The sequence below is a fragment of the Peromyscus maniculatus genome, chromosome 15 (assembly GCF_049852395.1).
Source record: "Peromyscus maniculatus bairdii isolate BWxNUB_F1_BW_parent chromosome 15, HU_Pman_BW_mat_3.1, whole genome shotgun sequence".
In the NCBI taxonomy this organism is placed as follows: domain Eukaryota; kingdom Metazoa; phylum Chordata; class Mammalia; order Rodentia; family Cricetidae; genus Peromyscus; species Peromyscus maniculatus.
The window spans coordinates 9,232,449-9,259,243 of NC_134866.1; the positions used below are offsets into that span (position 1 = coordinate 9,232,449).

Here is a 26,795-nt window from a genome sequence, read left to right on the forward strand (position 1 = left end):
AACAAGAACCGGAAAGGTTCAGATTTTTCAGATGGGATCAGGTCGGACAATCTCAAGGAAGAAGCAGAACAACAGGATTTTGGAGACCAGAGTTACAGGAATACGGTTTCCCCAGAAAATCTTTCTGGGTGTGGGTGGGCTGGACAACCAGTGATCTCTAATATTCATTGTGTGCTTCCTGGAAGCTTGGCTTACGTTTCTCATTGGTCATATGGAGGTTCCAGCATGGCTGTGGGTTGAGGGGTAAAGATTAGCTGGTCATGCTAACCGTAGGTTAATGGACTACCCATGGCATCCTCTCTGTCACAGGTGGAGATGTACTGGCCAGTGTCCTTGTTGGTCAGTGGGAGTATTGCTGAAAACAGTGGCTGTGTTACATTCCCTCTGCCCATGTGACAATATCTATTTTTCTCCAGACAGAAATTGTACCTCTGGAGGCACAATTCCCAGGAACAAGGGGACAGCACCACACCACAAAGGGGAGTTGAGGTAAAAGAAACATGAAATAAAATACACGGAGCTTTGTGGTGGTGTTCGCTTTCCTGCTGAGTTTAAACTCTGCCTTTCAATTTCAATGCCTGTTACTGAGGATCAAAGTACTGGGTAACATTACAATTGATCCAGGATTGAAATATCTTAGTTCACAGGCTAAGACTAATCATAACAACGCCAAGTGCTCCTTAGTTTCTGCTGATGACATCCTCAAATAAAAAGGGTATCTATTTTTCATAATAAGATCTGTATTTTATTAAGTACATTGAGTATATTTATTTTTTATTATAAGGATTAAATAGAAAAAGAAATGTTTAGGTTCCCGTATGTTCCTCTGAAAAGCGCCATTCTCTTCTCAGTAGGGGGATCCAGATGAGAGAGGCATTAACTTGGGATTGAGTGTCTTGGTCATCAACACAATGAAAGGAAAACCAAAGAAGTGTCCTACTCCACCCTGGTATTTTATCCAGGGCATGCCATGTTACAAATCATGACTCAACTGCTGACCAACTTTTGCCATGGAAGCCATGGGTCTTTGGGCTACTCTACAATTCAGGCGAAGCCTTTCCATCCACTTGTCTATCTATTCACCCACTCCTTCCTTCCTTCTTTCTTCCGCTATTGATCATCTTTCTTTCCCTCACAGTCTATATTTGTCTTATATCTATGTCTGTGTGAACATATTCAAAGAAGAAAAATTGGTTGGCTTAAATAATTTTGATCACTCTAAATGTTCTTTTGTACTCTACCTGTGGTGCCAGGGGATCCTGTATGAATTAATTAATCGTAGCTTGGTACAATGTACTCTTAAAGATAGCAAAGACATCCTTGGTCTCCAAGAATTGCTGATGTGAACCATGCATTGAGAGTCAAAATTATAAAGAAAATAACAAATTCTTTCTGGAAGAAGGAGATCCTCAACACTTGTGTTTATTTCCCTCTGCTTAGCTCTGAACAAGAAATTGAAAAGACTAAACCAGCTATTAGGCTATGGTAAGTGATACTATATTCTCTGCTTTGATAAACATGACTATTTCATCCAGTGACACAGGAAACACAAAGCGTCCTTGTCCTTGTGCTACATATTTGTCTTTCTGCATGGATGAGAACCCACTTCTTTGAAGGAACCCAGAGAGTCCTTAATAGACAAAACAACACAATATGCAATTTATAGGACAATACACATGTAAGCTTCGGCCCACTGTTCTACTCTGGAAATTAACTTTTCCCTTCCCAAACGCTGCATGAATAAAGTATATTTTGTTCATTGTTAACTTTGAAGAAAACCATTGCTTTTAGACTCTGAGCTGAATTAAACTATGTAGAAAAAGGTGGTGGTGATGGGGGAGAATCAAGTTTTCAAGGAAGATGGCAGCCAATTTCTTTAGTTATTTATTTTTTTATTTTTTTCCAAGAACAGTTAACATTTGCCAGGCACCTGTTGGCCTCAGTCACTTGCATCTAAAGAGCGAAGCTAATTTACCCACAGCCCACGTTCTCTGAAATGGTTAGCCTTATTTCTTAGCTCTGTTAACCAGTAGTCTAACGTTAGCTTCAAGTTCAGTTTTAATCATCTAGCCCGTAATTGTCTACTGCTCCCTGTCACATGAACAAAAACGTTTGAGAGGGAATAAGGCGAGCAGTTTACATCTTCTATGGATACTTCAAGTAATTGGCCCCAAAGTGAAACTACCGAGTTGGCCATGGTTTAGCATGTTCCGAGGGCATAAAATGTGGAAGGGATTGACCTGTAGAAAGAGTTGGTTTCTAAGAATGTGTGAACATGTGAAAATCCTACTTTACTTCAGCTGGGCTAATATCCTGAGCCACTAGATGGTGAGAATAGTAGATACATCACAAAAGGAACAAAGTTATGTACACCGATACCGAAAAACAAAAGGCTCGTACAAGATGGACAGCAGATGGAGTTGCTTCTATCCAAACAAAATCCCACACAGGTCATCGTTATACATACATTGACATACACACACCCACACACGCACAGACACACAAGCAAGAATGTGTATTTTGTAAGGTTGGTCCATGGAAATAGACATTCTTAGCAAATATGGATGACAGATCAATTGTAATTTATTGTCTTTTAACACTGTATCATCATAAAGAAAACTGGTATAAATGAAAAAAAATCTATTTCAAATATCTACATCTAAAATTTTAGGCAGTGAAAAAGCACTTTGTTGACAAGGAGTGTGGAATGACGTGTTAGCTGTGAGAAACTGCTGGATGCCTTGTTTAGTTGCCACAAACAAATCACATATCAGAACGAACAATACTGCTAAATATTCCTTTTTTTCCTGTTTTTTTTTTCTCTTTTTTGTTAAAACATACTGGGAGAAAGAAAAGAAAAGAAAACTGGAAATCCATACATCTTCCAAAAGTTTGAAATTGAAGCAATATTTAGAACCATTGATGAGGAAACACGGCGGCATTGGTGTAATATACACAATGCGCTCTTCTTCTTTAATCTGTAATGTACATCAAATACTTTACAACAATGCATTAACAAAAGGCAAGAGACGTCTTGCTGTACAGAGAAACCCCAATGCAACTTGAAGCCTAGAGTCACGTGGATGAGAGAGTAACAAAGCGTGAGAAGCCGTCCCCCATAGTGTGTAAACTACTCTGTCTTGTGCTTAGCGATAACCTCCACGCCCACCACCTCGACCGTCCCCTCTCTCCTTCCTCCAGCCACCCCATGGCCCATAAAGCACTTCGAAATCTCTATCACTCAAACTAGAAAGGTGTTGGATGTGGTCACATTTAGGATTGCGTTTAGCGTCCTACCGATTTCCCAGTTAACTCTCGATTCACTTAGCTTTCTAAAATAGCTCTGAGTATTTCTTTCTGGTTATCACAGCCTTCCTATGGAACAGGCTTTAAGAAACTAAATTTGCAGGGGAAAAAAGAAAGAAAAAAGAAAAGAAAAGAAAAGAAACAGAATGTCCCGTGGTATGCATGCACATGCACTGTTCCCGGAATGCCTCGCGTCCTGGCTCCTCACACCCAGGAGTCGGGCGAGGCCGGGTAGTGACTCGTTTCATAGTTCAGTTCACTGTAAGGACGGGCAGCGGAGTAGAAGTCGACATAGTTGCCGGTGGACTTGAGGCCCAGGTGCATGGTGTACTCGCCGGCCGGAGGGCGGTGATGGACCTGGTCCTCAAAGAAGGACTCGTCATAATTTCGTGTCGAATTCTGAAACGGCTGGTAGGTCTCATAGTCTTTCCTGCTGGGCTCCTGGGGGACAGGCTGTGCTGAAACCTGGCAGGGAGAGAGCGTGTCACTCTGGGTCAGCCATTCCCTAGCCCACCCTCCTTCCCCAGGCCGCTCTAGCACCTTGTATAGAAAGGACTGGAGCCTGCTCCGGGCTTTCTGCACACACTGCCAATGGCTGTGTTCTTTCCATTCAATTTGATGTTTTGATTTCGTATCTATGGGGGTGCAGTTTGCTGATTTGACGCTGGTATCCAATGTGTTGAGTAGCATTTCAACCTCCTTGGCCACTTACTTCCTTGTGCTGGGAATCTTCAAACTCTCCCCTTCTAGTTCTTTATAAAGTACACAAAGCTCATCATGAACGTCACGCACGCTGTGGTACTATGGATGTGACTGCTTACTCCCCCGTCTCATGGGGGCCGAAGAGTCCTTATCTGGCATCCTTTTCTCTCTTCCTCCTCCTCTCCACTCTTCCCGCCTCTGCTGCCCACTAGGCTACTTGCTGCTGTGAAAGCAACTTGGTTTTTAGTAGCCCTGTGAGAACAACTAAGTTTGATCTTTCTGATGTTCTAGCCAGGAAAGAGGCCCAGGAGAGGTTTGATAACTGGTCCAGGAGACTAGGGAGATACATCAATGGATAAAGGTTCTTGCCATGAAATTGAAGACCAGAGTTTGGATCCCCAGAACCCACATAAAGGTTGGTAGGTGTGATGGCTGCCTATGGCCCCTGCACCAGAGAGGCAGAGACAGGGGCTCCCTGGGGCGAGCTGGCTAGAAAGGATTGGTGGTTCCAGGTTTCATGCTCATTAAACCTATTACCCATTCCTAGATTCTGGAAACGTCCATGGTGATTTCTGTCTCTATGAATTTGCTTACTTTTGGAGCCCCATGTGTGTGGAACCACACAATACTTGCGCTTGTGTGCCTTGGTCTTTTGCCCTCAGTAAGTTTTCATTCCTTCTACATGTTATATTTGTTAGAATTTTTTTTTGAAGAATAAATGAAAAAAAATGGACATAGCTTATTTTGTTTATCCAAAAACAAATGAGATAATTGGATAACTGGATGTGCCTCTGTCTATTTGAGTCCCCCTTCTGGTTTTTTGGGTGTATACCTTGGATCAGACAGGAGCTCTATGTGTAGCCCTTTGAGGAGCCCCCAACTGTGTGCCACAGCAGCTCTGCTCTCTTACGGGGTGAGCTGTGGAGTAAAGAAGTGTGGACTAGGGGCTGGAGAGATGGCTCAGTGGTTAAGAGCACTGACTGCTCTTCCAGAGGTCCTGAGTTCAATTCCCAGCAACCACATGGTGGCTCACAATCATCTGTAATGAGATCTGGTGCCCTCTTCTGGCGGGCAGGCATACATGCAGGCAGAACACTGTATACATAATAAGTAAATCTTAAAAAAAAAAAAAAGAAGTGTGGACTCAGCTCTATAGAATAGAGGACGTTTGTTTTCATTATTTTTACATTTGCTGCAATATCAGAGGGGCTGGAAATGCACAAGGTCTAATGACCACATTATCTCTTGCTTATAACACATTCCTGCGATTATGTGTGGAATTGTGGCTTCCCTGTGGTTGGTCCACTCCATCACACCTGCCCAAAGTAACCAGGACCTCAGACAGACACACACTCCAAATAGTCTACCCTCTGGAAGATCAAATGTTTCCTAACACTTGGTGCAATTAAAAACTGATTAAATTAAAGAATGTTGCAAGAACAATGGTTTACACCTGTAATATCATATATGAGGGAGGCTGGGGCAGAAGGATGCAAAGTTGAGGCCTTAGGGGTTCAAGGCCAGCCTTGACCACTTAGCATGACTATGCCTCAAAGTTAAAGACTAAGAAGGCTGAGGGGCAGCTCATGGGAGGAGGTACCTGCCCATCATGCACAAGGCCTTGGGTTTGATCCTCTGTACTTATGGGGCATTCTGAAGCTGTTCACTAGAGGGTGGTGTCTACAGTGCTCTCTGGTGTCCCACCCCAACTCAGTATTCCTTGTACTTGGCCTTTGTGGGTTACTGTCTGGTGTAGGGTCTACAAACATTCAAAGGTCACAAGAGTTTTATGTCAAAAGTCAAAAATTGGTTACTTTGCTTGGCTTTAGTGAGAGTAAGATAAGGAACATTCCTGGGCTGATAATACAATAGTCAACTACCCCCAGCCCCCAATCTCTCTCTGTTTTGACTGACTCTAGGATTCCTTTTCAGGTACCTGACCCCTCATTGTGAGCAGATGTCCCTAAGGTGTGGGATGAGGGGGACCGATTGCCCATGTCCACAGTGATGTGCAAAAGTATAGTTCATAATAGTCAGGATGTCTGGTATGAATGACAAAACACTCTGGAAAAGATACAGTTTGATTACTTTCCAGCAGATTCAGTAATCCCCTATTCATTTTACCAAGGTTCAGTGCGGTAGCCTCCTTTAGAAATGGGTTTAATTAATAGGTAGTGATTTGTAATTAGCACGGTGTGTGTAAATGAATGCCTTTAATGGCCCATATATAATTCTCCTCTCAAGTAAGAGAAACTCCATTTTTTATATATAATTGATTTATACTAGAAATCGATCAGTTCTCCACAGAAGTGGTGAACTTCTTCAGAGGCTGTCCAGGCTGCCTCATACTTCCAGTTAGTGCTGGCAAATGAGCGAGACTTCAATCTACCTGTGAAGGCCTGGATGTTCATGGAGCATTAACCTCTGCTAGCCCCCAGATCCTGGGCCTGAGAGGAATTTTGGAAGTAGCCGGCAACATCGGTGAAGGCCAGGTCTAGCAGGCTGCATGGTGGGGGGAGGCTTCCCATTCCAGAAAGAGTTGTGTGTTGTGTGAGACTATACTGTAGTCTGAGCTCGGAGCACTGAAGGGCCCAGTCAGAAGGCTTGGAAACATGCACAGGGCACTTGCTAGAACCCACTGTCTGTATTTCAGTAGGCATTGCCTTCAGTACTGAGTGAATTGTTGATTTCTTATTCCTCAAAGTATCACAGGAGTGTATGTATGCACATGCCACATTGACCTATATCTGTGTCTTCCATCTGTCTGTTGACTTATCTGTCTGCTCATCTGATTCCTACTTTGCTGGCCTCTTCTGCAGCAATCACATCCCCTTTCTGTTTCTCAGCCACATGGTGCAGACAGGACATTTTTATAAGAGACTGAACAGATGGGGCCTCTTGATCTTGTACCTTCAGCTTCCCCAACCAGGAGCTAAACTTATTTCCTTTATGTAGCACCCAGCCTCCAGCATTTCATCACAGCATCAGAAAAAAAGAAAGATCAAGATTGACTAGCAAACTGGATTTATTTTGAATAGTTAGCAAAAACTAACTGCTAATGACAGGATCTCCAGTGTTTTTCATTTGTGAAAACTGAAGATTCAGGGCATTAATGAAGAGGGCCAAGTGGTAAAGACTTCCATTTCTTGGGTCTATTTCTTGGGTCTCAATGTTGTCACAGCAGTAAGAAATTCTCCAAGATGTGAATAACTGGGACAAATACCATATTTATTGAATCAAAGAGACCAGTTTGAGGGCCAACAGGTTTATGTTTTGATAGCAATGGGTGGTGGTAGTCGCAGTGGAGGGGTGAGAAATGGGGGCTGGGGGGGGGCTCATGCCCAGATTTTAAAGCCACTGAGTCAAGAGACGGGAAGTGGGACACAGAGACAGAAGGATCAGTTTGAATCCTTGCTTCTTCCCAGCTGGAAGACTGAAGGTAAATCCTGTCCCTGGATAATCATGTCCTTATCCCTGGTGACAATTACACCTGTCTGCTTACCTGAGATTGGGACTCGGGACACCAACAAAACCAAGCCAAATCAAACAAAATCAAACCAAACCAAACTAAACCAGACCAAACCAGACCAAACCAAACCCTTAAGGTCATGGTTTAAGTATAAAACACAAACCCCTTTTGTTGAGAGATTATGAACAAAAACTCCCACTGCCAGAAAGGCATGTGAAGTTAGATATATTCGCATTTATAATCATGGGATTAATGAGCAGACTTTCACTGGGACTTGGGGAAGAGTGAAAATAATGTGTGTGATCTGTCACTAAGCATAAGAACCAAGGATCCTCAACTTTTATTTTACACTATTGGTTGTTTCTCCTCGGAGACTTTAAGTACATAATTTACTGAGAATGTGCACGGAGTTCTCGGCAGTCACATGACTTGTGCCCTGGAGCCTGGCTCCTTTTCTGTGGAGGCACAGGAAGTGTGGCTCTGGGCTGTGTCCCTACCCCGCCACGATGGCCCACACATCAGGTGCTGGCACTTATGCCCCCTTCTCAGGACTTCTGCATTGTCCTGGAGACCCACCTCTCTACGGTCAGCTGCTGCTTGCCCCTTCTCGGTGACTGTTTTGTTTACAGACAGGTTCTCTTTCTACAGCCCTGTTTGGCTTAGAATGTGCTATGCAGCCTGGGCTGGCTATGAACTAATGGCCACGGCACCCTGAGTGCTGGGATTATGGGTTTGAGAAACCATACTTGGCCCATGTCAAGGGCCTGTTCTCTGGTGCTTTGCAAATCTTAGTTCTAATTTTCATAAAGGATCAGAATACTCTTCAAAATAGGCTTATGAGAACATTATGGGCTATTCTATAAATGCAGGGAACAGTCTTTGGAGCTACTGTAGTAAGACCATGCCTAGGCTACACCAGGGTGCATTTTTATTACCAAGTACAGCAGGATTGCATGGCCAGGAGGTCTGCTATGAGATGTGCTGGTTCTGCGGGGAGCTTCTCTCTACCTGCGTAACTAAAGGCTAATCCTGTACTCTTGGTTGCAAAATCAGGACTACATCCTTTCATCCCTACAAATCTCTGAGAGCTTGAAATTCTTTACTCCATGTAGCTACAGAATTTCATGATATTTGCTACAAGGAAAAAAAAAAAGAGTTGGTTTCCATAACTGGAGTCGATATCTCTAACACACTTTGTTCACTTCTTTACATGTAGGCAGGTTCACTGGCAAGAAAACAGTCAAGGCTGCCCTGGTGATTTCCTTTCTACTTTCCCGACCCAGTTTATTTATTCACCAGCTTTTTTTTTTGCTTTTAGCAGAGCCCAGAATTGAAGGGGGGCAGGTAGCTATTAGCAATATGTCAGGCAGGCTCTTAGGCCATTGCATTCATGGGGGTGGGGGTGGTTGTTACAACAATGCCAGATGTCTTCCGGAGTGGGTGTGCACAGACTGGAGAACAGAAGGTAGGAGGGTAACGCCTCAGCTAAGGATAACATTTCCTGTGGATGGCTGATCAGACATGAAATCCAACTGAAGTTCAAGGACAGTTTAGTGTTCTCTCCTTCCCTAGAAATGGGACTGCACAGGACACGCCCACCTGCTGGAGGGCAATGCGGCTCTGCTGGGTGCTGGCATTGTTCTAAAGCCACACACACACGCTCCCATGCTTTCCTACACCTGGCCATTGCAACCAGGGGCATGTTTTTTTGGTTATTTATCTCCATGTAACTTTCCCGAAGTGTGGCAAGCATGTAAGGCACCCACAGAAGCTAGCCTGAGCGAGGGTTATTACAAGGGGCCAAACTTGCTCTGCTGCCCACCGCAGGGGTGAGGGCGACAACTGGCTGATAGCAGGGAGGCCCAGCCTCTGTTCTGCTCTTCCCCAAAGAAATGGGCAAAATGATCCTTTAACAAATAGTTCTAAAATCAAGCAAACAGAGACTCAGGGTCTTCTGTGTGGGTTTCTTTTTAGAGTGGTGTTTCTGTTATTGTTAAATATTATGTGTAACACAAAGATTTTGTGTTAATTACAGATGGCTGGGTAATAGAAACTACCCAATCCCTGTCCAGTCAACAGACACCTCTGTTTCAGGCACTGGCATCTTATACTTGTCTAGTTGGGGCTTTCTTTTTAGGTCCAGCCCATCATCTGTTTCTCACTTGTATCACGGAACACTCGAGGCTGGATAGGTTTATAAAAGAAAGAGGACAATTTATCTCATAGTTCTGGGTGTCCAAGGGCATGGTGCCAGCACTGGATTGCCCAGTGATAACATCACGGCAGATGGCAAGGTACTGGCTATAGTACATTCATGTGCATAAGAGAGACTACCTGGGGATGGGACTCTCCCCCAGGAGAGAGGGGTGGACTCCCCAGAAAGCTAACTCTGGGCCTCACAGGAATGACTGTCATCATTTTCAGGGTCAGGGCTGCCAGTGAACTTCCACTAGACTCCACTTCTTAAAGGTCCTACACCCTACGCACTGCCGTTCTGAAGGTCAGGTGTCCAGCCCATGAACATCCGAACCAAGACAGCGCCATAGCGTGACACCAACTTTCTACTGCCAGGTAGGAAGTGAGGGTGAGAGTTGTTCTGAAGCCTGAGGCTGTTTAAAGCCTGCAACTGGACTGCACCGGGAGCAGCTGTGATACACTGCACGGGAGGACAGGACACGGGGCAGCTTGGGTTTTGATGAGCGTAAGGCAGGCGTCAGTTTACTCCTGGCGAAACCAATGTGGAATTCTAGGCCACGTGAGTTGATGGGAACAGGAATACAGACATGTGGCTTACACTTTACCTGGTTGTGTTTGATGTCTTCGGCGGGCGCACCATATGAATTCCTATACAAAGTTGAGACTCCAGTGTTTTGAGCTAAAAGCAAAAGGAAAACAGAATCATTAGCAATAAAAGCCAGGTTCCAAGTACGGAATGATGGGTACTGAGGCAGGTTCTTGGCCTCATACAGCTTGGTATGTCATGGACCATTCCAAGTGGAAGGATCTCTTTTTCCCCAAGTCCCCCTTTACATATTTGGGAAGAAGAGAAACCATGCTATGAACCCCCATAGCCTGTCAGCTTATTCTAGTAATGTTTGCATCATGGACAGGGTCAGGGAGGGTGCGGCTCACAGATGGTCACCTTGCAAGTTTTATTGCCCTCTTTCCCGGCAAAAACCAAAGGATAATAAAAGCTTGTCATCTGCGCTGAGGCATGCAGGAGCTTCGTCAGCAGCTCAGCTTTTAGCTAGAGAGTGACAAGAATGCAGTCTCTGATTTGAGTGCACACAAACGCTTGGTCATCTCTCGGACAGTTCACTCGCCAAGGCCTGAAGGCCATGCAGACAGCATGTCTTAACATCTATCCCTTTCACATCTGGTGGTGGAAGGGGCGGGGAGCTTCAGAATCCTGTTAGGTACAGAGACAACTCCACATTGTCTTCACACCTGCCTCTAGGTGAGGGGAGGGAAGGTATCCTGCTTCCAAGGGAGGTGCCCAGTTGCTCAAAAGGTACCTTGGAGGTACATGCCACAGGCCCAGATGAAGGGCAATATTCCTCTCACATATACTGAGGGGTCATGGCTTAAGAAAGACATGAAGAATGTCCAAGATCAGTAGAACACACGCACGCGCACACACACACACACACACACACACACACACACATACACACACACACAAAACCACCCTTTTTTCGGGGGTTTATTTTTTGAGATAGGGTTTCTCTGTGTAACAGCTCTGGCTGTCCTAGAACTTGCTTTGCAGACCAGGCTGGCCTGGAACTCACAGAGATCCACCTGCCTCTGCCTCCCAAGTGCTGGGATTATAGGCATGCACCACCACTGCCAGACACACACACACACACACACACACACACACACACACACACACACACACACACACTTTTAAAATATCCTTGGCTTCCATGATCTGAGGATAATGAAATTTACATACCACCTACTCTCTTAGACTCAATCAGGACAGCATAGCAAAGTTTAACGTCATACTGCTCACTGCTACTATTCTTGCCTAAAAGGCACGTAACACAGTAGCTGTGCAATTCACACCCTGGGAGACAGTGCTTAGGAAGCGAGAGCAGAGCTCACTTTCGGCTTCCTCTTTACCTCCTGTGTGTGTTGCACGCACATGGACGTGTGGGTATGTGCACCCTTGCTCATGCACAGTACCAGGGGTGACGGAGCAGAACATCGGAGGCTGTCCACCGCTGCTCTCCACCTCATTACCTTGTCCCCGAGGCCGAAGCTCACTATCTCGGCTAGACTCTGCCTGCCTCTGCCCTCCGGTGCTGGGGCTACAGGCGCGGGCAGCCAGGCCCAGCTCCTTGCACGTTCACACTCAGGTCCTCATCCTTGCACAGCACAGTGAGCAATCTCTCCAGCCCCTCTCTTCAGTTTTACACCGCTCTGCTACCCTCTCTGACCAGATCTACATTTCACCTATCTCTTATCTTTTTTACTCCTGGATCACTGAATCTTCCTAGTGGGTCCAACTGTCTGTCTGTCCTGTGTTCACTATTGACCCATCTTCCACAGCCAGGGGGACCCTGTGCTTTATGGATTGGATTATGTCACTCTCTCAGCTTGGTAAGATTCAAGCTCCACATGCTTTGCCCCCAATCCCACTTTCCACCATGTTTCTTAACCAGTCTCTCTTGTTAAGGAGCCTTAGCCACGGTGCTCCTCTTTGCTCTACCGAGTGAGTCAAGGTTGTGTGCCCTCAGGGAGACTATACCTGTAAATCCTCCTTTACAGGTACAGTCTGGTGGTCAGGTATCAGCTGAGATGTCTCCTTGTTACGCATGGCATGCAAAGCTACCCTTTCTACCGGGCTTCCTCTGTCTCATCATCTGTCTAGTCCCTCATCATGCTCAGCATCATGTGACACCACCTTGTGGGAGAACTTGTTCTGATACTGATCTTGTTTACTGCTGGTCTTTGTTTACTAGAGCAGAGGCCCTATAAAAACAGAGAAGCATGTCTTGTCCTTTCTGCTTGTATGTCTCTGGATGGAGCCGGGTCTCAGTGGATCTTCACAGAGCAGGAGACATAATTATTGAATGTCTGAATGAAGGCATGGATCTTAGAAATCGATCTATCTGCCCTATATAAACATGCTGACAAAAATGTCACTTCAAGGTCAAGGTGAAAGACTGATGTATTTTAGGGGGCAGGAACATCTGTACTGTTACAACCTTAGCCTCTTTTCACAGTGTATTGGTTTTTAAGTAGAAGATGCTTCTGTTGGAAGTTCTGTCCTCAGCTCACTTGCCTGTGTAAAAGAGACTCCGGTTGAGAGGGAACTACGTTCACAGGTACATGAAGTGGAGAGCCTCAAGGATGCTCTTCATAGAGAAGTGCCTTTCTTTCTTTGTGTGCCATCCCCTAAACACTCCATTTCTAACCGAAAGGATTAGGATGGCTTTAAAAGGCATAAGAGAGACACTGACAAAAAACGGCAGGCATCACCCGATGAAAGGGGAAGTTCAGATGGAAAGGTGAAGTCCCCAGATAAACTTAAAAGTTAGGCTGTGTAACCAGGGATCAGCCGGCACAAAGAGGTTCCTAGGCAACCACAGCTGGAGAACTAGCTGCCAGCATCTGGCATGCTTGAACGCACAGCTGACGTTGGGATTCTCAGGGCCCCTCAGTAACACAAAGAGAGATGGTGTTCTCAGAGACGTGCTGGAAGCTAGGGAAGGAATGTGGAAGAAGAGAGAGTGGGATGGCTGGGGTGAAAACCCACATGGGTCTGGATTTCTGAGATCCAAGCAAGGGAATGTCAGTATAGGTGAGGAACCGTGTCTACCACCAGTGTTCCAATGTTGCCTTTGAGGGCAGGTGGTCCCTCGTTTCCCATAGCAGACAGCCTCTCCTCAATGGAGAATAGTAGGGCATCACTGGTCCCTCAGGACCAAGAAAGGAGGAAACATTTGAGTTTTTTCCTACCAAACCCTGCCACACCTTGGGTTTAATCTTAAATGACAGGGGGAAAAAAAAAACCAGCTAGTTTTGAAATGGAGATCCCAAGAAATCTGACTTTGTAAGTGAATTCTCGAATGATGGGCACTTCCCAAAGTTCCTAGAGCGGAAGTTGGTAAAACGACTCTTCTATTCCAGTGTGACATGTTGGGTGCTATTGTGGCTCGGCTGGTGACTTAATTCACACCACTGACAGGAGGCACTCACTACCACCACCAGGCTCATCACCAAAAGCCCCACCTTTGTCCTTGCCGGCACCTCCACTCCATCATTGCCACCCTTGCCGGCATGTTAACATCCACTCTCATCCCTTCACCTCCACCATTACTGACACACTCACCTCTGCCCTTAACACCACAGAGGGGGCTGGACCTCCGCCATCACCACCCTTGCTAACACCTCGGTCTCCACTACTCACTACTGTCACACCCCACTATTATCACGGACATGAAGTCACCAACACAATCACCTCCCCTTCTCTCATTACCACAACCACCACCACCACCACCACCACCACCACCACCACCACCACCACCACCTCCACCATCACCACCACCACCACCACCTCCACCACCACCACCTCCACCACCACCACCACCACCACCACCACCACCTCCACCTCCACCTCCACCACCACCACCACCACCACCACCACCACCTCCACCTCCACCTCCACCACCACCACCACCACCACCACCACCACCACCACCACCACCTCCACCACCACCACCACCACCACCACCACCACCACCACCACCACCACCTCCACCACCACAACCACCACCACCACCACCTCCACCACCACCACCACCACCACCACCACCACCACCACCACCACCACCACCACCACCTCCACCACCACCACCACCACCACCACCACCACTTCTCTCCTTGCCCCACTGCCTCTCTATCCCTCCACTTCCCTGATCACTTCCACCACCCTCACACTGTTAACAAACAGCTTTTTATCTAAAATCCCATTGACTTGAGAAGAACGTTCTTATATCAACAAACTCAGTCAGGAGCCCAGTTTTCCCCTAGGTTGGCTACATGACTGATAGCATTGTTTTGAACTGAGTTTCCAAGTAAAGTCAGAGCTAAGCTGTTTGGGCCTCTAAGTAGGTTTAAAGAGTTCCATATATCTTAATAGCAGAGTTGTCAAGATCTTGGCCATTTCCTAGGCGGGAGGACGATCCGGTACACGAGATATTTTATGCATTATTTTACTGTGTGTGTGTGGGCAAACTCATGTATCACTACAATTATTTCAACATAAACATATTGCTCTTAAAACCCTTCAGGATGATTCTACTGGGCCAGAGAGTTGAAAAGCAACACTAAACTCAAAGGATAGCAATACAATCAATCTTACAATTATTCTTCTAACTATCATCTCAATCTGTCATCCCAGATTCCGGTGCTGTGGCTACCTGGGGCAATAATAATTATAAACTGGACCGGTCAGATGAATTTGCTGTCATTGATAATTCAGGCTAATCAGACTGAATTAGATTCTCCCCTGGGCACCTCTATGCTAGGGACTCAGATTCTCAACTTTCTCGGGCCATTCAGTGATGGCTAGAGCAACATTTATAGGGCAGGGAAAAAAATAATAGAGAAAGAGAAGAATAAGTTATGGTGGTGAAATGAATTCATCTCTCCCATTCAAGAGGCATTTCAGGATGCAAGGTGACATGTGGGGTCTGCACACTGAGGCAGAATGTGGTCCTGAGGGTTCAGGTAGGACATACATCTTTTAGCGCATGTTTCTTTATACAGCTCTGCAGGGCTAACACAGAACACACCGCTGCTGGGGTAAATACATTTGTTATTGCAAAAATTTATCTTATCTGTCCTGGGTTTGGAAGACATTTAATAAATCATCCAATTTGTCTACTCTGCTTCCCTGCAGGTCTGCGCATAAATAACATCAGAGACCCATGCCCCATGCTTTTCAAGAGTGCTCTGATGGGAGCATCTCTGCCTCTCTTTAGGGTTACACCCTTTGCACCCCAGTTTTTAATCAATGATTTAACCACCTGATCTCCTCTTACAGGCCCATTACTCATAGTCTATTTTCAGGAGGGACCCATCTTCATCTCCACGTGGCAAAGAGTCATGTTGGGCCTTTGTTAAAGTCATGTGGCTCTGAGAGTCTAGTTCTGAAGATTTAAGCTCCCTACAGGAGCTTTCCATGTCCTTCTTCCCATGTCCCATCCTTATAACTATGTCCTCAGAGAAGCTGTCAGGGGAAGGGAGTGGATTAAGACCCCAAAGACATTTGTAAATCCCAAAGGGAAACTGTATAAAAGATATGGGGTGGGGGGGTTAAGGCCATGCCTACTTACAAGCCAGGGTGAGCAAAGCATTCTGGGAAGGGAGCTAACAGGCACCAAAGTCTATCAATTTTGGCTTCCCCAGAGTTCCCAGCGGATGGGATGGAAAGATGATGGATCTGACTGAGATGGGGACAAAGACAAAAGCTCATTCATTCTGTAGAAGTTTCATGGGCCTTGCGATCTATATAAAAGATCGGCATCATGGTAAGAGAAGAGAAGATCTCAGTAAGAGTCCTGTAGGTATCCTTGTCTTCTTCCCCCAGTTCCAGGTACTATCAAGATCTCAAATGCTCTGACAATCCTCCCAGCCATCAGCATTGGTCCCGGTCAAGGGCGTGACTGCGCTCACCTGTCATGGCGTCTTTTCTAGAAGTGTGTTCTCCTTTAGTTCCATGGTAAGTGGCATTGTTGCCAGTGGACTCATAGTCCGTTTTTCTTTCTTTGAGGCTGATCATTTCTCGAGGTGAAGCTGGGGCACTTGCTATATAAAGAAAAGAGAAAGTTTTTTTCTGTTGTTGTTGTTGTTTTGTTTTTTCTGTGTCTCACTCGATGGTATGCCTGACTTTTTACATAATCAGTTCACCTCACAAATAGACATGGTCCAAAACTTGTCAGTATGGTATTTTTTAGTATGGTATTATTTTTTAGTTTTACCTCTTTGACTTGGCGTTACCATCTTCCCTCAGTCCATGGCGACTGCTGCTTTATCATAAAAAGGGACAGTTTGACTTGGAGGTGGGCAGTTAAGGATTACTTACATCTTGGATCATCTTCCTTGTATAGAAATGGTGGAGACATGACCTCCCCTAGGTGTATGTACACTAGAGCTTTATAAATGAGACTGATCTTTCAAGCTCTTTTTCCTTCTCTTCCCCCCTCGCCCTCACTTTATTTTTTAATTAGATATGCTTCAAAGGAGCTGTTACAGTTTGAGCATCCCTAATTTGAAAACAGTAGGTACAAACGCTCTGCCGTCTGAAACTTTCTGAGCACTGACATGACAACCGGAGTGGAAAGTTCCACACACCCTACCTCCTAACACAGGCTGCAGTCAGAGCACCCCAAAGAATTCAGACCATTTTCTACAAAGTCCTACAGGGAGCACGGATGCTTTTTTTTATGTGTTTAGACTTGTGTTCTCTGCTCAGTGTCTCCGTGATATAGATGAAAATTTCCAAACTAAAAAAAAATTTATTTAAAAATGAGAAACCTAAAACATTTCTGGTCTTAGCCATTTGAATTAAGGATATTAGACCCATGTTGACACTAAAGGAGTCCCTGATGAGAAGAAATACAATGTGATTTCAACACAGAGTTGCCTTAGAGGCTGCCTTATGTAAGACAGGAGTAACATCTCCCATGAAGGGAATTTGTGGGGTTGAAACAACATCACCCACAGAGGGAATCTGGGGCTGAAACCATGTCACCTACCAGGCTCTTCTCCAGGTAGCCTGGGATAGGTGGGAAGAATGTCTTTTTTTTTTTTTTTGCTGTTGTTTTTTGTTTGTTTTTCCTGACAAGGCATTTTTGTTTCAGCTCTTGGGGTGATCATATCAATAATGTCTCATACACCCCTTACATTTCTGCTGCTTGTTGATTGCTGGGCACAAGGAATGTACCTCACCATGTTCCTCTTTCTGAAGGAGATGGGTTGTAATTACAGGAAGGACTCCCAGGAGTAATGGTACAGAACCATGGAAACCACAGTGAAGGGGACGGCTTGGTAGCCACTCAACAGTGAGCCAGCACAGAGATGTGGGAAGAGGCAGAAAAGAGTGTTGGTGCTTCAGGGGTGTGGGCCAGGCCTGTTCCCACCATGATGGGGGCATCACACTCAGTATGAGGACCTTGGCCATGGTGTGCTTTTATCTTTCCTTTTCTTCTGACTTCCTAAACCCCAGGGCAGTACTTCATAATCTTGATTTACCTAAAGATCTGCCTGAGAGTTTAGGAATTCTCCACCAATTCCTTAACCTTTTTTTGGTTTGAATTTTCCCTGGAAAGCCCTTGGAATCCACTCTTACCAAGCATGCCTGGTGATGAATAAGTATATATTTTTTTTTTCAAGAAACTGACTTTTAACATAAAGCCCTCTTTGGTAGTGTCTAAGCTGCTTTTACAGTCATGCCTCAGTTTACCTTTCATCCGAATGCTGTGCAGGGTTCCTCAGCCCCAGCACATAAAGCTTGCTTCTCCCCCAATGTATCTCTTTGCACCATGTGAATCATTGGATTCTGCCCAACTTACTAAACTCCCTGTACAAATCTCTGTGCCAGACAGTGCAGGATGCAGGATGTGAACTGTGTCATGCTTGCGAAACTTAGGGAATCCCAGTAGAGTATGGAAACAGACATGCAGACACATTAGAATCAGAGTTGGAAGTATTTAGGAGAAGTCACATCCAAATGCTGAGAAAGTAAGTAGAGGCATTGTTTGGCTGTCCCGAAGAACCTTCTGACACATCCCAACTGGACCAAAATGAAACCAAGGCTCAGTGCTCAGCTCTTGAGGCACTTGGAGGTTTCCAACCCCAACTACCAATCAGAAAGAATTCCCCAAATTCCTTAAATATAGATGCTTGAGCCCCATATAACATCAGTTGGGTCAAAGCATCCAATGGGAACGTGGGGGCATTGGACAGGACAACCTGCAGTGTCTCCCCTGGACACACTTGAATCTTAGTGATCTGACCCGCGGGTGCATCTCCCTGCTGCACAGGGACTCTGGCTCTTCAAGACGGGATTGGAGGCTGAGGAAGGCAGGGAACAGAGCAGGACTGGGTTGTTGTCTGTTCCACGCTGGAGGAGAACAGGGCCACAGTGAAGGGACTCTGCACTTTATGTATTTTTAGTACCCTGAGCTTAAAGGAGAATTACTGCATGATCAACCCAGGCTCCAACCAGCCCCCAGCTTGGCTGGGCTCAGTCCATCCTGTCCCGTTCATGTCTCACCAGCGGCTGCGGGGGGCTCCCTTACTTCCACAACCCGCTGCCTTCTCTCTCATCCTCTTTCCTGTGGAGAAATCCCGCTTTTGTCCTTGTTTCTCTGGTCCTGGGTATCCTTGCATAGAACCTGGCCATTCAGGAGTCCGGGCCCATCAATCAAAGAGGCACAGGATTTGGAACCTTTTGACCAAAGCTTTTAAAAATGAGAGCCTAATATTGCACAGATGGTGATGTTTATTAAGCTACATGAAGTGTGTAATTATCTCCTGAGACCTTGCACACGGTGATGCTCCGGGTCTTCAGTAAATCAGGGTTAAGCTCCAGGAAAGATCAAATCATGCGAACGAATGTTTATTAGGTGTCTTGATGTGCCTGGCCTAGGAAATACCAAGGCACAGCACTTGATGAATGGATCCCCAGTCTGGCCTTTGCCTGCCTACTCCAGACATGGCTCTTCCAAAGCCCAATCCCTTCCCATCTACTCTGTCACCTCACCTTCCTGACTGATTTGTTCTTAATCAGGTAGAGCCTTTAACAAGCACCCTCCTCTTCTGTCCCAGGCGCCCTTCAAGCCCTCAGAATCCTAGAGTCAGAAGTACGTGTCCACCTCTGTGCTTCAAAGTTACAGGGGCTTCTTGACTTCTCATCTATGGTTGGGTCAGATGTCCTAACCAACAACTGTACCTTGAACACAAACTTTCATGGAGCTTGGAGAGGGTAACGACATTTCTCTCTTTGTTTCTGCTTTTTCCTCAACCCCATGACAGTAAATCAGGTGAAAAGTTTGAGGGCAGTCATCCTTGAGGACAGAAAAGTCACTTTGATAGGGTGATTTTTCTGCCCAACCCTCCAAAATGCTGTTTCAGAAAACAGGACTTCCTCATTAGGGGTTGGGGACAGGGCAGGGAAGAGAAGGCTGTCACAAATAAGAGCCTAGACATCAGGGTACATGTGGGGTCATCTGGGTATTTAGTCTTGACCCATTTCTCAACCAAAGAAACAAACATTCAGAGACAAAAAGATAAGCTTAAAACACTATTCTCTGAGTCAGAGAACAACAGGATGCTTATGTTACTAAATGGCACACATATTTCCATTTAATCTTTTGGCTTACTCAAAATGACTAGAAAATCATATAAAGTATTTTAGAAATGAACCAACTGAGATAAAAATTTAAGTGCTAGGAATTTGGCAAAATGAGAGAAAAATTATGAGTAAAAGTTGACTATGACACAAACTTATGAATGATTCAGAGTTTATAATAAGTGAGTTGTGTATGGGGTAGACATACTTGTGTAACCATGATGTGTGAACTCCTGCCTGCTTCCTTTAGACTCCTTCCTCATTGAGTGCACGAGGGCATCCCATAGACAAGAAGCAATCTCAGCTGGGACTGGTTCCTGGTCTGTGTACAGCCCCCAGAGTTGCCACCACAACAGAAAACACACCCATCTACTACCCAGTGTATAAGCCAGACAGCTTTTCTCAGTGTGGTGTTGAGATCAGGGGCTGGGCCTGAGTCCCTAGGCTCAGGAGGAGGAAAGCAGGGCCTGGGCCTGGCTCTTACCTGAGCGGTTGTTGGGAGACACACGCACAGGAGAGATGGAGGGTGTGCGGGAGGAGGAGTAGGGCCTTTGTCGATCCCTCTCAATGGTTGAAGACGAGGCTACAAAGTGATATTGTGACCATCCATCCTGCAAAAGACAGCGCACTTCTATTAAGCAGGGAAGGCACGGTGATGCTTCACCTCCTGACTCTGCAGAGTTCCAAGCATGTGAATTTGCAAAACATTTCTGCAGGTGTCAGAAGAGATTACAGAGCCCCGCATATCACCAAGGCTTAACCCAGAGCAGTGGGAATTGAGGACACACCTCTTCCTCCTGGAGACAGCCTGGCCAGCTGGGAAGGTGGGCGATTTGTGTCTGCTTTTCCCCCAAATACTGAATAATGGTTTCTGTGCCAACTTGTTTTGGCCATATGCATTATTAAAAGCAAATATACTGCTCAGAATGTCAGATGGCTCAAACTGTCTATCTTTGTCTACTTGGCTTCAGCTCTGCCTGCTTGCTCTCCATTCACTAGCAAACCTTTCTTAAGTATTAATTTCTAATTCTCAGGACAGATCTGTGAGCAACAGGGCCCCCGTGGCAGCATCCTGCTGTATCATTTATCCCCTTTACGTATTTTCCAACCTCTTTCTGCATCACAGAATCCCAATCCTTCTGCCCCTGGACCTCAAGGCTCTGGTAGGACACTGGATAGATAGATGATACATTCCCTGAAGACCCTGGGATTTCCACTTCCTATCAGAGCATCCTCAAAAGGTTTCCCACCTTTTCTTCCCTAGCCTTCCACTATCTGGTCAGCATGCAAAATGTATCAATACTAATTTTCATAAGACCCACAAATGCATTACAGGTCATTTATGAATTCATAGAGAACAAAGAGGAAAATTAATGTAGCTGATGATTTAAGTCCTTGTAGCTACAGAGAGCTAACATGTTAACTGTTAACTCTTGTTAACCTGTCATAGGTTTTCCTTCTAGTCTTTTTTCTTTAGTTGAATTGTATTTCTTTCAAAGTACTGTCCCAAGGAGTGCTGGCCTTGGGTATCTGCCCTGCTCCCAATTCCCTCTTCATGGAGAAAACTCTTTCCAACTCTTTTAGTTTGTTTTTTAAGATAATGTTTAGACTTTAAAAGAATTTGATGTTCTTTGAGGAATCATTGCAAATATTAACAAAATCCATACTCATTTCAATATTTGTTCATCTGATTTTGATAATTCCTGTTCTTACTCATATGATAAAGCCAGGACTATAAGTAGGTTCCTTTGAAAGAGGTTACCAAACAGGCCCTGGGTAAGTGACTGTGTGGTAAGATTCTGCTAACAGTTCCAAGAGCTGGATTCCATTCCACAGAAAAGGAAGGTGGTGAGGCCACACTACAAAAGGAAGCAGGTTAAAGACGCTGCTATTGAAAGTGAAGTTCTCATTCTTGGAAGAGAGAACAGTAGTGAGAGGAGAGTACAGTGTGCTGATGCAGCTGCCTTGTGAAACTTGGCAAAGGAACACTGTGTAAATAAAATGCTGATTGGCCAGTAGCCAGGCAGGAAGTATAGGTGGGACAAGCAGAGAAGAGAATTCTGGGAACAGGAAGGCTGAGTCAGGAGACGCTGCCAGACGCTGCCGCCATGAGTACCAACATGTAAGATACTGGTAAGCCACAAGCCATGTGGCAAGGTATCGATTTATAGAAATGGGTTAATTTAAGATAGAAGAACTAGATAACAGGAAGCCTGCCACGGCCATACAGTTTGTAAGCAATGTAAGTCTCTGTGTGTTTACTCTGTGTGTTGGGTCTGAGTGGCTGTGGGACTGGCGGGTGAGAGAGATTTGTCCTGACCATGAGCCAGGCAGGACTGGAGAACACTCCAGCTACACTATAGGAGTTACATAGAGCCAGTCACTCACTAAGCATGGCCTCCAAGTCAAGGACAAAACAGATGTGAAGGCATTGGGTGGAAACAGAACGGTGGCCATGACGGAGGGGGTAATCGAGGGTACAGAAAGACACAAAGCCTTCTGGGTGCTGGGAACGGAAGACAGCTTATAGACCGCAGAACAGAAGCAGCAGCTCTGGAGGAGGAAGGGAGGGGAGCGCACATGAGCAACTGACTCAGGCGGAGACTTGGGGAGAAGTGGAATGTTTGACTCTCTGTTGGAAGATCTGACGCCTTGGCCTTTGAGTGTTAGACAGAGAAATTGTGCTTCATCCTGTGTTTCTGCTGTGAGCCTAAGGGACTGGAGGTGCTGCTCCCGAAAAGAATTATGGCAGAGAAGCAGTTTTGGGAGGAAAACCGAGACTGCTTTGGGAGCATGTTCGATTAGAGATGCCTGAAAGACATGGATGTAAGAGGAAAAAAAAAAAAAATCAAGCAGAATCTGCAAACCTGGCTCTCAGGAGCAAGATCAGAGGTAACACATCCCAGAGTTCAGAAAGAGATATTATCCAAGGCAAGGGAAGAGAAAGAACAGGGAGCAAACGCAAATTAAGAAAAGCATAAAGCAGAGGCTGAGCGAGCCCAGGGATGCTCCCGCAGTCAAGAGTCAGAGCAGCTGTGAAGGAGGCCGAGAGGAACGGAACAGAGCATCTGGCAGGAGGTGGAGGCAGGTGCAACATCGGGCAAGGAGAGAGGAGTAGATGTAGAAGAGGAGACAGCGAGCGGCAAAGACCAGCACTCGCACTGTTCTTGGGGAGGCGGGGACCACTGTGGTGGGCACTGAGGCGCTCTGAGAAGTTTGGTAAAGTCTAACTCAAGTGGGCTCAGAGGATTCCATGACTCGAAGAAGGGAAGACTGAGTATGGACAGCTCTCGGTGAAGTTCTAGAACTGAGAGAATCAGCAAGACGAGGCTTGGAGAGAGGGAGGGATGGAGAGATGCTTTAGGGGATCGTCTGGAAGTCACTCGGGCATTCCGTGTGCTGATGGGAATGACTCAACGTCCAAGACAAAGAAGCTGGGGACACTGGGGAGAAAGGACCATTGAAGGATGATGCAGGAGTGACAGGATTCAGTGAACTAAGGGACTGCTGGCCAGGAGGAAAGGTGAGGAGAGACAGTCTGTCCAGTCACGAGAGAGGGAAGTAGGGAGATCTGGGCACAGGAGGGTGAAAAATCTTCTTTCTTGGTTTTGCATGTTTTCTCAATGAACGTGAGGTCATCAGCTATAAGCAAGGAATATAGTTTAGACAATAGGAGAAGAAATAGGAGGGGGCTGAAAACTGAGAAGTGTGTGTGTGGAGGGGAGGCTCAGTTTCAGTGCTGAGCGGGAAGCAAGGGGGGTCTCAGGGCTGGAGAGGAGGTTCAGTGGGCACGGTGCTTGCCACACAGAGCAAGCCTGAGGACTGGGGTTCGGATCCCCAGCACTCATGGAATTGCTGAGCAGATGTGTTGGCCTAGCTACAATCCCAGTGCTCCAGAAATGAAAAGAAATCCCTAAAGCACTCTGGCAGCTAGACTAGCCAGATTGGTGAACTCCGGGTTGAAGTGGGAAAGGGAAAACCTGCCTCAATCTATAAGACAAAGAGTGATCACGGAAGAAGTCCAATATCAACCTGCTCAGGCCCACAAAAAGATGTGCACCTCTACACATGTATAGTACACACACACACACACACACACACACACACACACACACACACACACGCACACACACACACCATACAAACAACAACCCTGGATGAGAGGTGACATATTCCCTCTACCCTCTCATTCAGTGAAGCAGGAATCTTGGAATGGCCAAGCTGTGGATCTTTGATACGGCTGCATCTGGAAAAGCCTGGGTGGGACATTAAGATTTCTATTCTGATGGCACATGCTTGCAAATGTCATAGCATGGTGTAACACTGGATGCTGGAGGTCAGTGTGCAGCTGGACCAGGGATAGCTAGATCACAGCTGATTACAAGCATGAATGCTGGCTGACCAGTTACTGTGAGGCCTCACTTCTTTCCGCATCTCTTACTGTTTGAATTTTTGATCATTTGATTCTTGGTGTTCTAAATAAGCTCAGAAGATGAAGATATATATTTTTGAGGGGAATGTTATTGCTAACTGAACATGTCCCTACTAGCCATGTGCATATCTGTAATCTAGTTAGCAATGAACTATCATTTACTTCTTGTTGTCACTTATAAAGACTTAAGACTGATTTATACAAACACATAAGTCTGGGAGATCTTTTCATTCATCATTTGTCTCTTTGCTCGCTATTTTTTTCTTGTTTAAATTTTAACTCATTCTTGGCCATATTGTGTGTGTGTATGTGTGTGTGTGTGTGTGTGTGTGTGTGTGTGTGTGTGTGTGTGTGTGTATTCTATTATATTAAATGCTTAACCAAAGATCCCTTTGTACTATCCCAATGGTTTGTTGGGTTAGATAAGAAAGCTCAGGAAAGAAAAATGGAGACTGAGGGACAGCCACAGTAGCTAGGGAGAGCTGTTAATCCCCAAAGGCTGATGATAAGGAACTTTTTAAATGTCCGTGACTCTGCAAACCTCAAGCAGTGACCTAGAAGATGTGCCCTTTAGCTAGAGACCCAGCTAAGCCGTCAAAAATGTGATATGATATCTGGCACCTCAAATTGGTTTTTATTTTTAACACATTAAATTTAAAACTGGAGGCTGTTAAATTGTCCCGAATAGATAGAAACAGAAATTCAAAGAGAAGTCCAAAGTCCTTGAGCTGTAACTCGCCACTAGGAATCACCTGACCTTTTCTTCATACCCTCCTGTTGCCTTCCCACCAGTTGGGGCTTCTGTGTCAAAATTTCTTATGTTTCTCTAAGAAGTTTAATATCCCTCAAAGTTGTGGCTTTCTACAGTGGAATCTTTAGGGGTTCTAAGCGCAGGGGAACCAGGTCAACTTTAAGAACCTGGCCTCAACTTTATGGTCTCAGGAACACCAGTGCTTTGTGACTGGAGCTAGCTTCTGTAGGGAAAGGAGCATGATGTGTGTGCATGTAAACTTAACAGACACATATGGCCGGGCGGTGGTGGCTCACGCCTTTAATCCCAGCACTAGGGAGGCAGAGGCAGGCGGATCTCTGTGAGTTTGAGGCCAGCCTGGTCTCCAAAGCGAGTTCCAGGAAAGGCGCAAAGATACACAGAGAAACCCTGTCTTGAAAAACAAAAACAAAACAAAACAAACAAACAAACAAAAAAAACCTAACAGACACATACACACTCACACACACCATGTGAGGTGTGCACTCGTATACCCATAATGCATTGTGGAGGACAGAGGTCAGTCTTTAGTGTCTTCTTCCATTACTCTCCACCTTATTTTCAAGTGAGGGTCTCTAACTGACCCCAGAGTTCCCCACTTGGGCAGACTAGTGGGTCAGCAACCCCTCAAGATCCTCTTGTCTCTCCCTCCTAGCACTGAGATATAGACGTGTACTGTAGTCCGGACTTTTTATGTGGGTGATGATGATCTGAATTTTCATCCTCATGCTTGCATCCCAGATACTCACCCACTGAGCTATTTCCCCAACCCCTTCATTGTATATTTTTGAACATTCAGTGAACATTTCCAAACAGAATGCTCTTAGTAGAGGGACCTCCATGACAGATGTGGGGATGAGTGCTTTACAAACTTAGACAGCATACCATTGCCTCATGACTTCTTCTTCTTTTTTTGGGGGGGGTGGGGGAGGTGTTTCAAGACAGGGTTTCTCTGTGTGGTTTTGGTGCCTGTCCTGGATCTTGCTCTGTAGACCAGGTTGGCCTTGAACTCAAAGATCCACCTGCCTCTGCCTCCCGAGTGCTGGGATTAAAGGCGTGCGCCGCCACCGCCACCGCCACCGCCACCGCCACCGCCACCGCCACCGCCACCGCCACCGCCACCGCCACCACCACCCAGCTGCCTCATAACTTCTTCACAAGGCACTAAACACATATCAGTATGGAGTTTGCTACACGTGTTCACAGGCTGAGCCAGAGCTGCTGGTTAAGGCCCAAACTGCTCTCAGGATCATCCCCGCTCCTACTGGAGAGGACTCCCATCATGAAGAGGTGGAGCAGAAGGCAGTGAGGACTCGGCTCCTCTCTGCCAGTGTTAGTAGACTCTATCTGTTTTCATTTCTTTCTCCTCCATAAATCAGGGGCGACAGAACTCACGAGCATGAGGGCTTAAAAACACAGCAGCACCTGCGATTCTCAGTCCTTGCGATTCTGTTTGCATTGCTCTCAGGAAGGCCTAGGCGTAAGTCCTTGCAACGTCTCCCTTCTTCCTCTGGCTGATGCTAATGACTCACCCTAATTGCAAGTCACTGGCCTGTAGTTTCTCAGCACAGGTAGAGGGGTCGGCTAGGTGGAACACACACGTACAGAAAGACTTTAAGTTTTTCAGTCTCCTAGTGTATTTGGGAATGTCACATAGAGCATTCTCAACATTGACTTCTATGGGAACAAGAAGAGGCCACAATCTCAGAGCTGAGAGATACCGTACTCATACTCAGTCTGGCCAAACCTG

The 26,795-nt window shown here is 45.8% G+C and overlaps 1 protein-coding gene across 6 annotated transcripts in view; it reads right to left on the bottom strand.

The window, feature by feature from the left end:
• Positions 1–2,565: 2,565 nt before the first annotated feature.
• Positions 2,566–26,795, bottom strand: part of Ctnnd2 (catenin delta 2) — an 881,165-nt gene continuing 856,935 nt past the window's right edge. For all 6 annotated transcript variants that reach the window (XM_076551692.1, XM_076551693.1, XM_076551694.1 and 3 more), the window contains 4 exons: positions 20,329–20,455; positions 16,166–16,297; positions 10,279–10,352; positions 2,566–3,771 (listed from right to left, as the gene is read on the bottom strand). In XM_076551692.1, the coding sequence (XP_076407807.1) occupies positions 3,511–3,771; positions 10,279–10,352; positions 16,166–16,297; positions 20,329–20,455 (594 nt within the window). In that variant the 3' untranslated portion in view covers positions 2,566–3,510. The remainder of the gene's footprint in view (positions 3,772–10,278; positions 10,353–16,165; positions 16,298–20,328; positions 20,456–26,795) is intronic.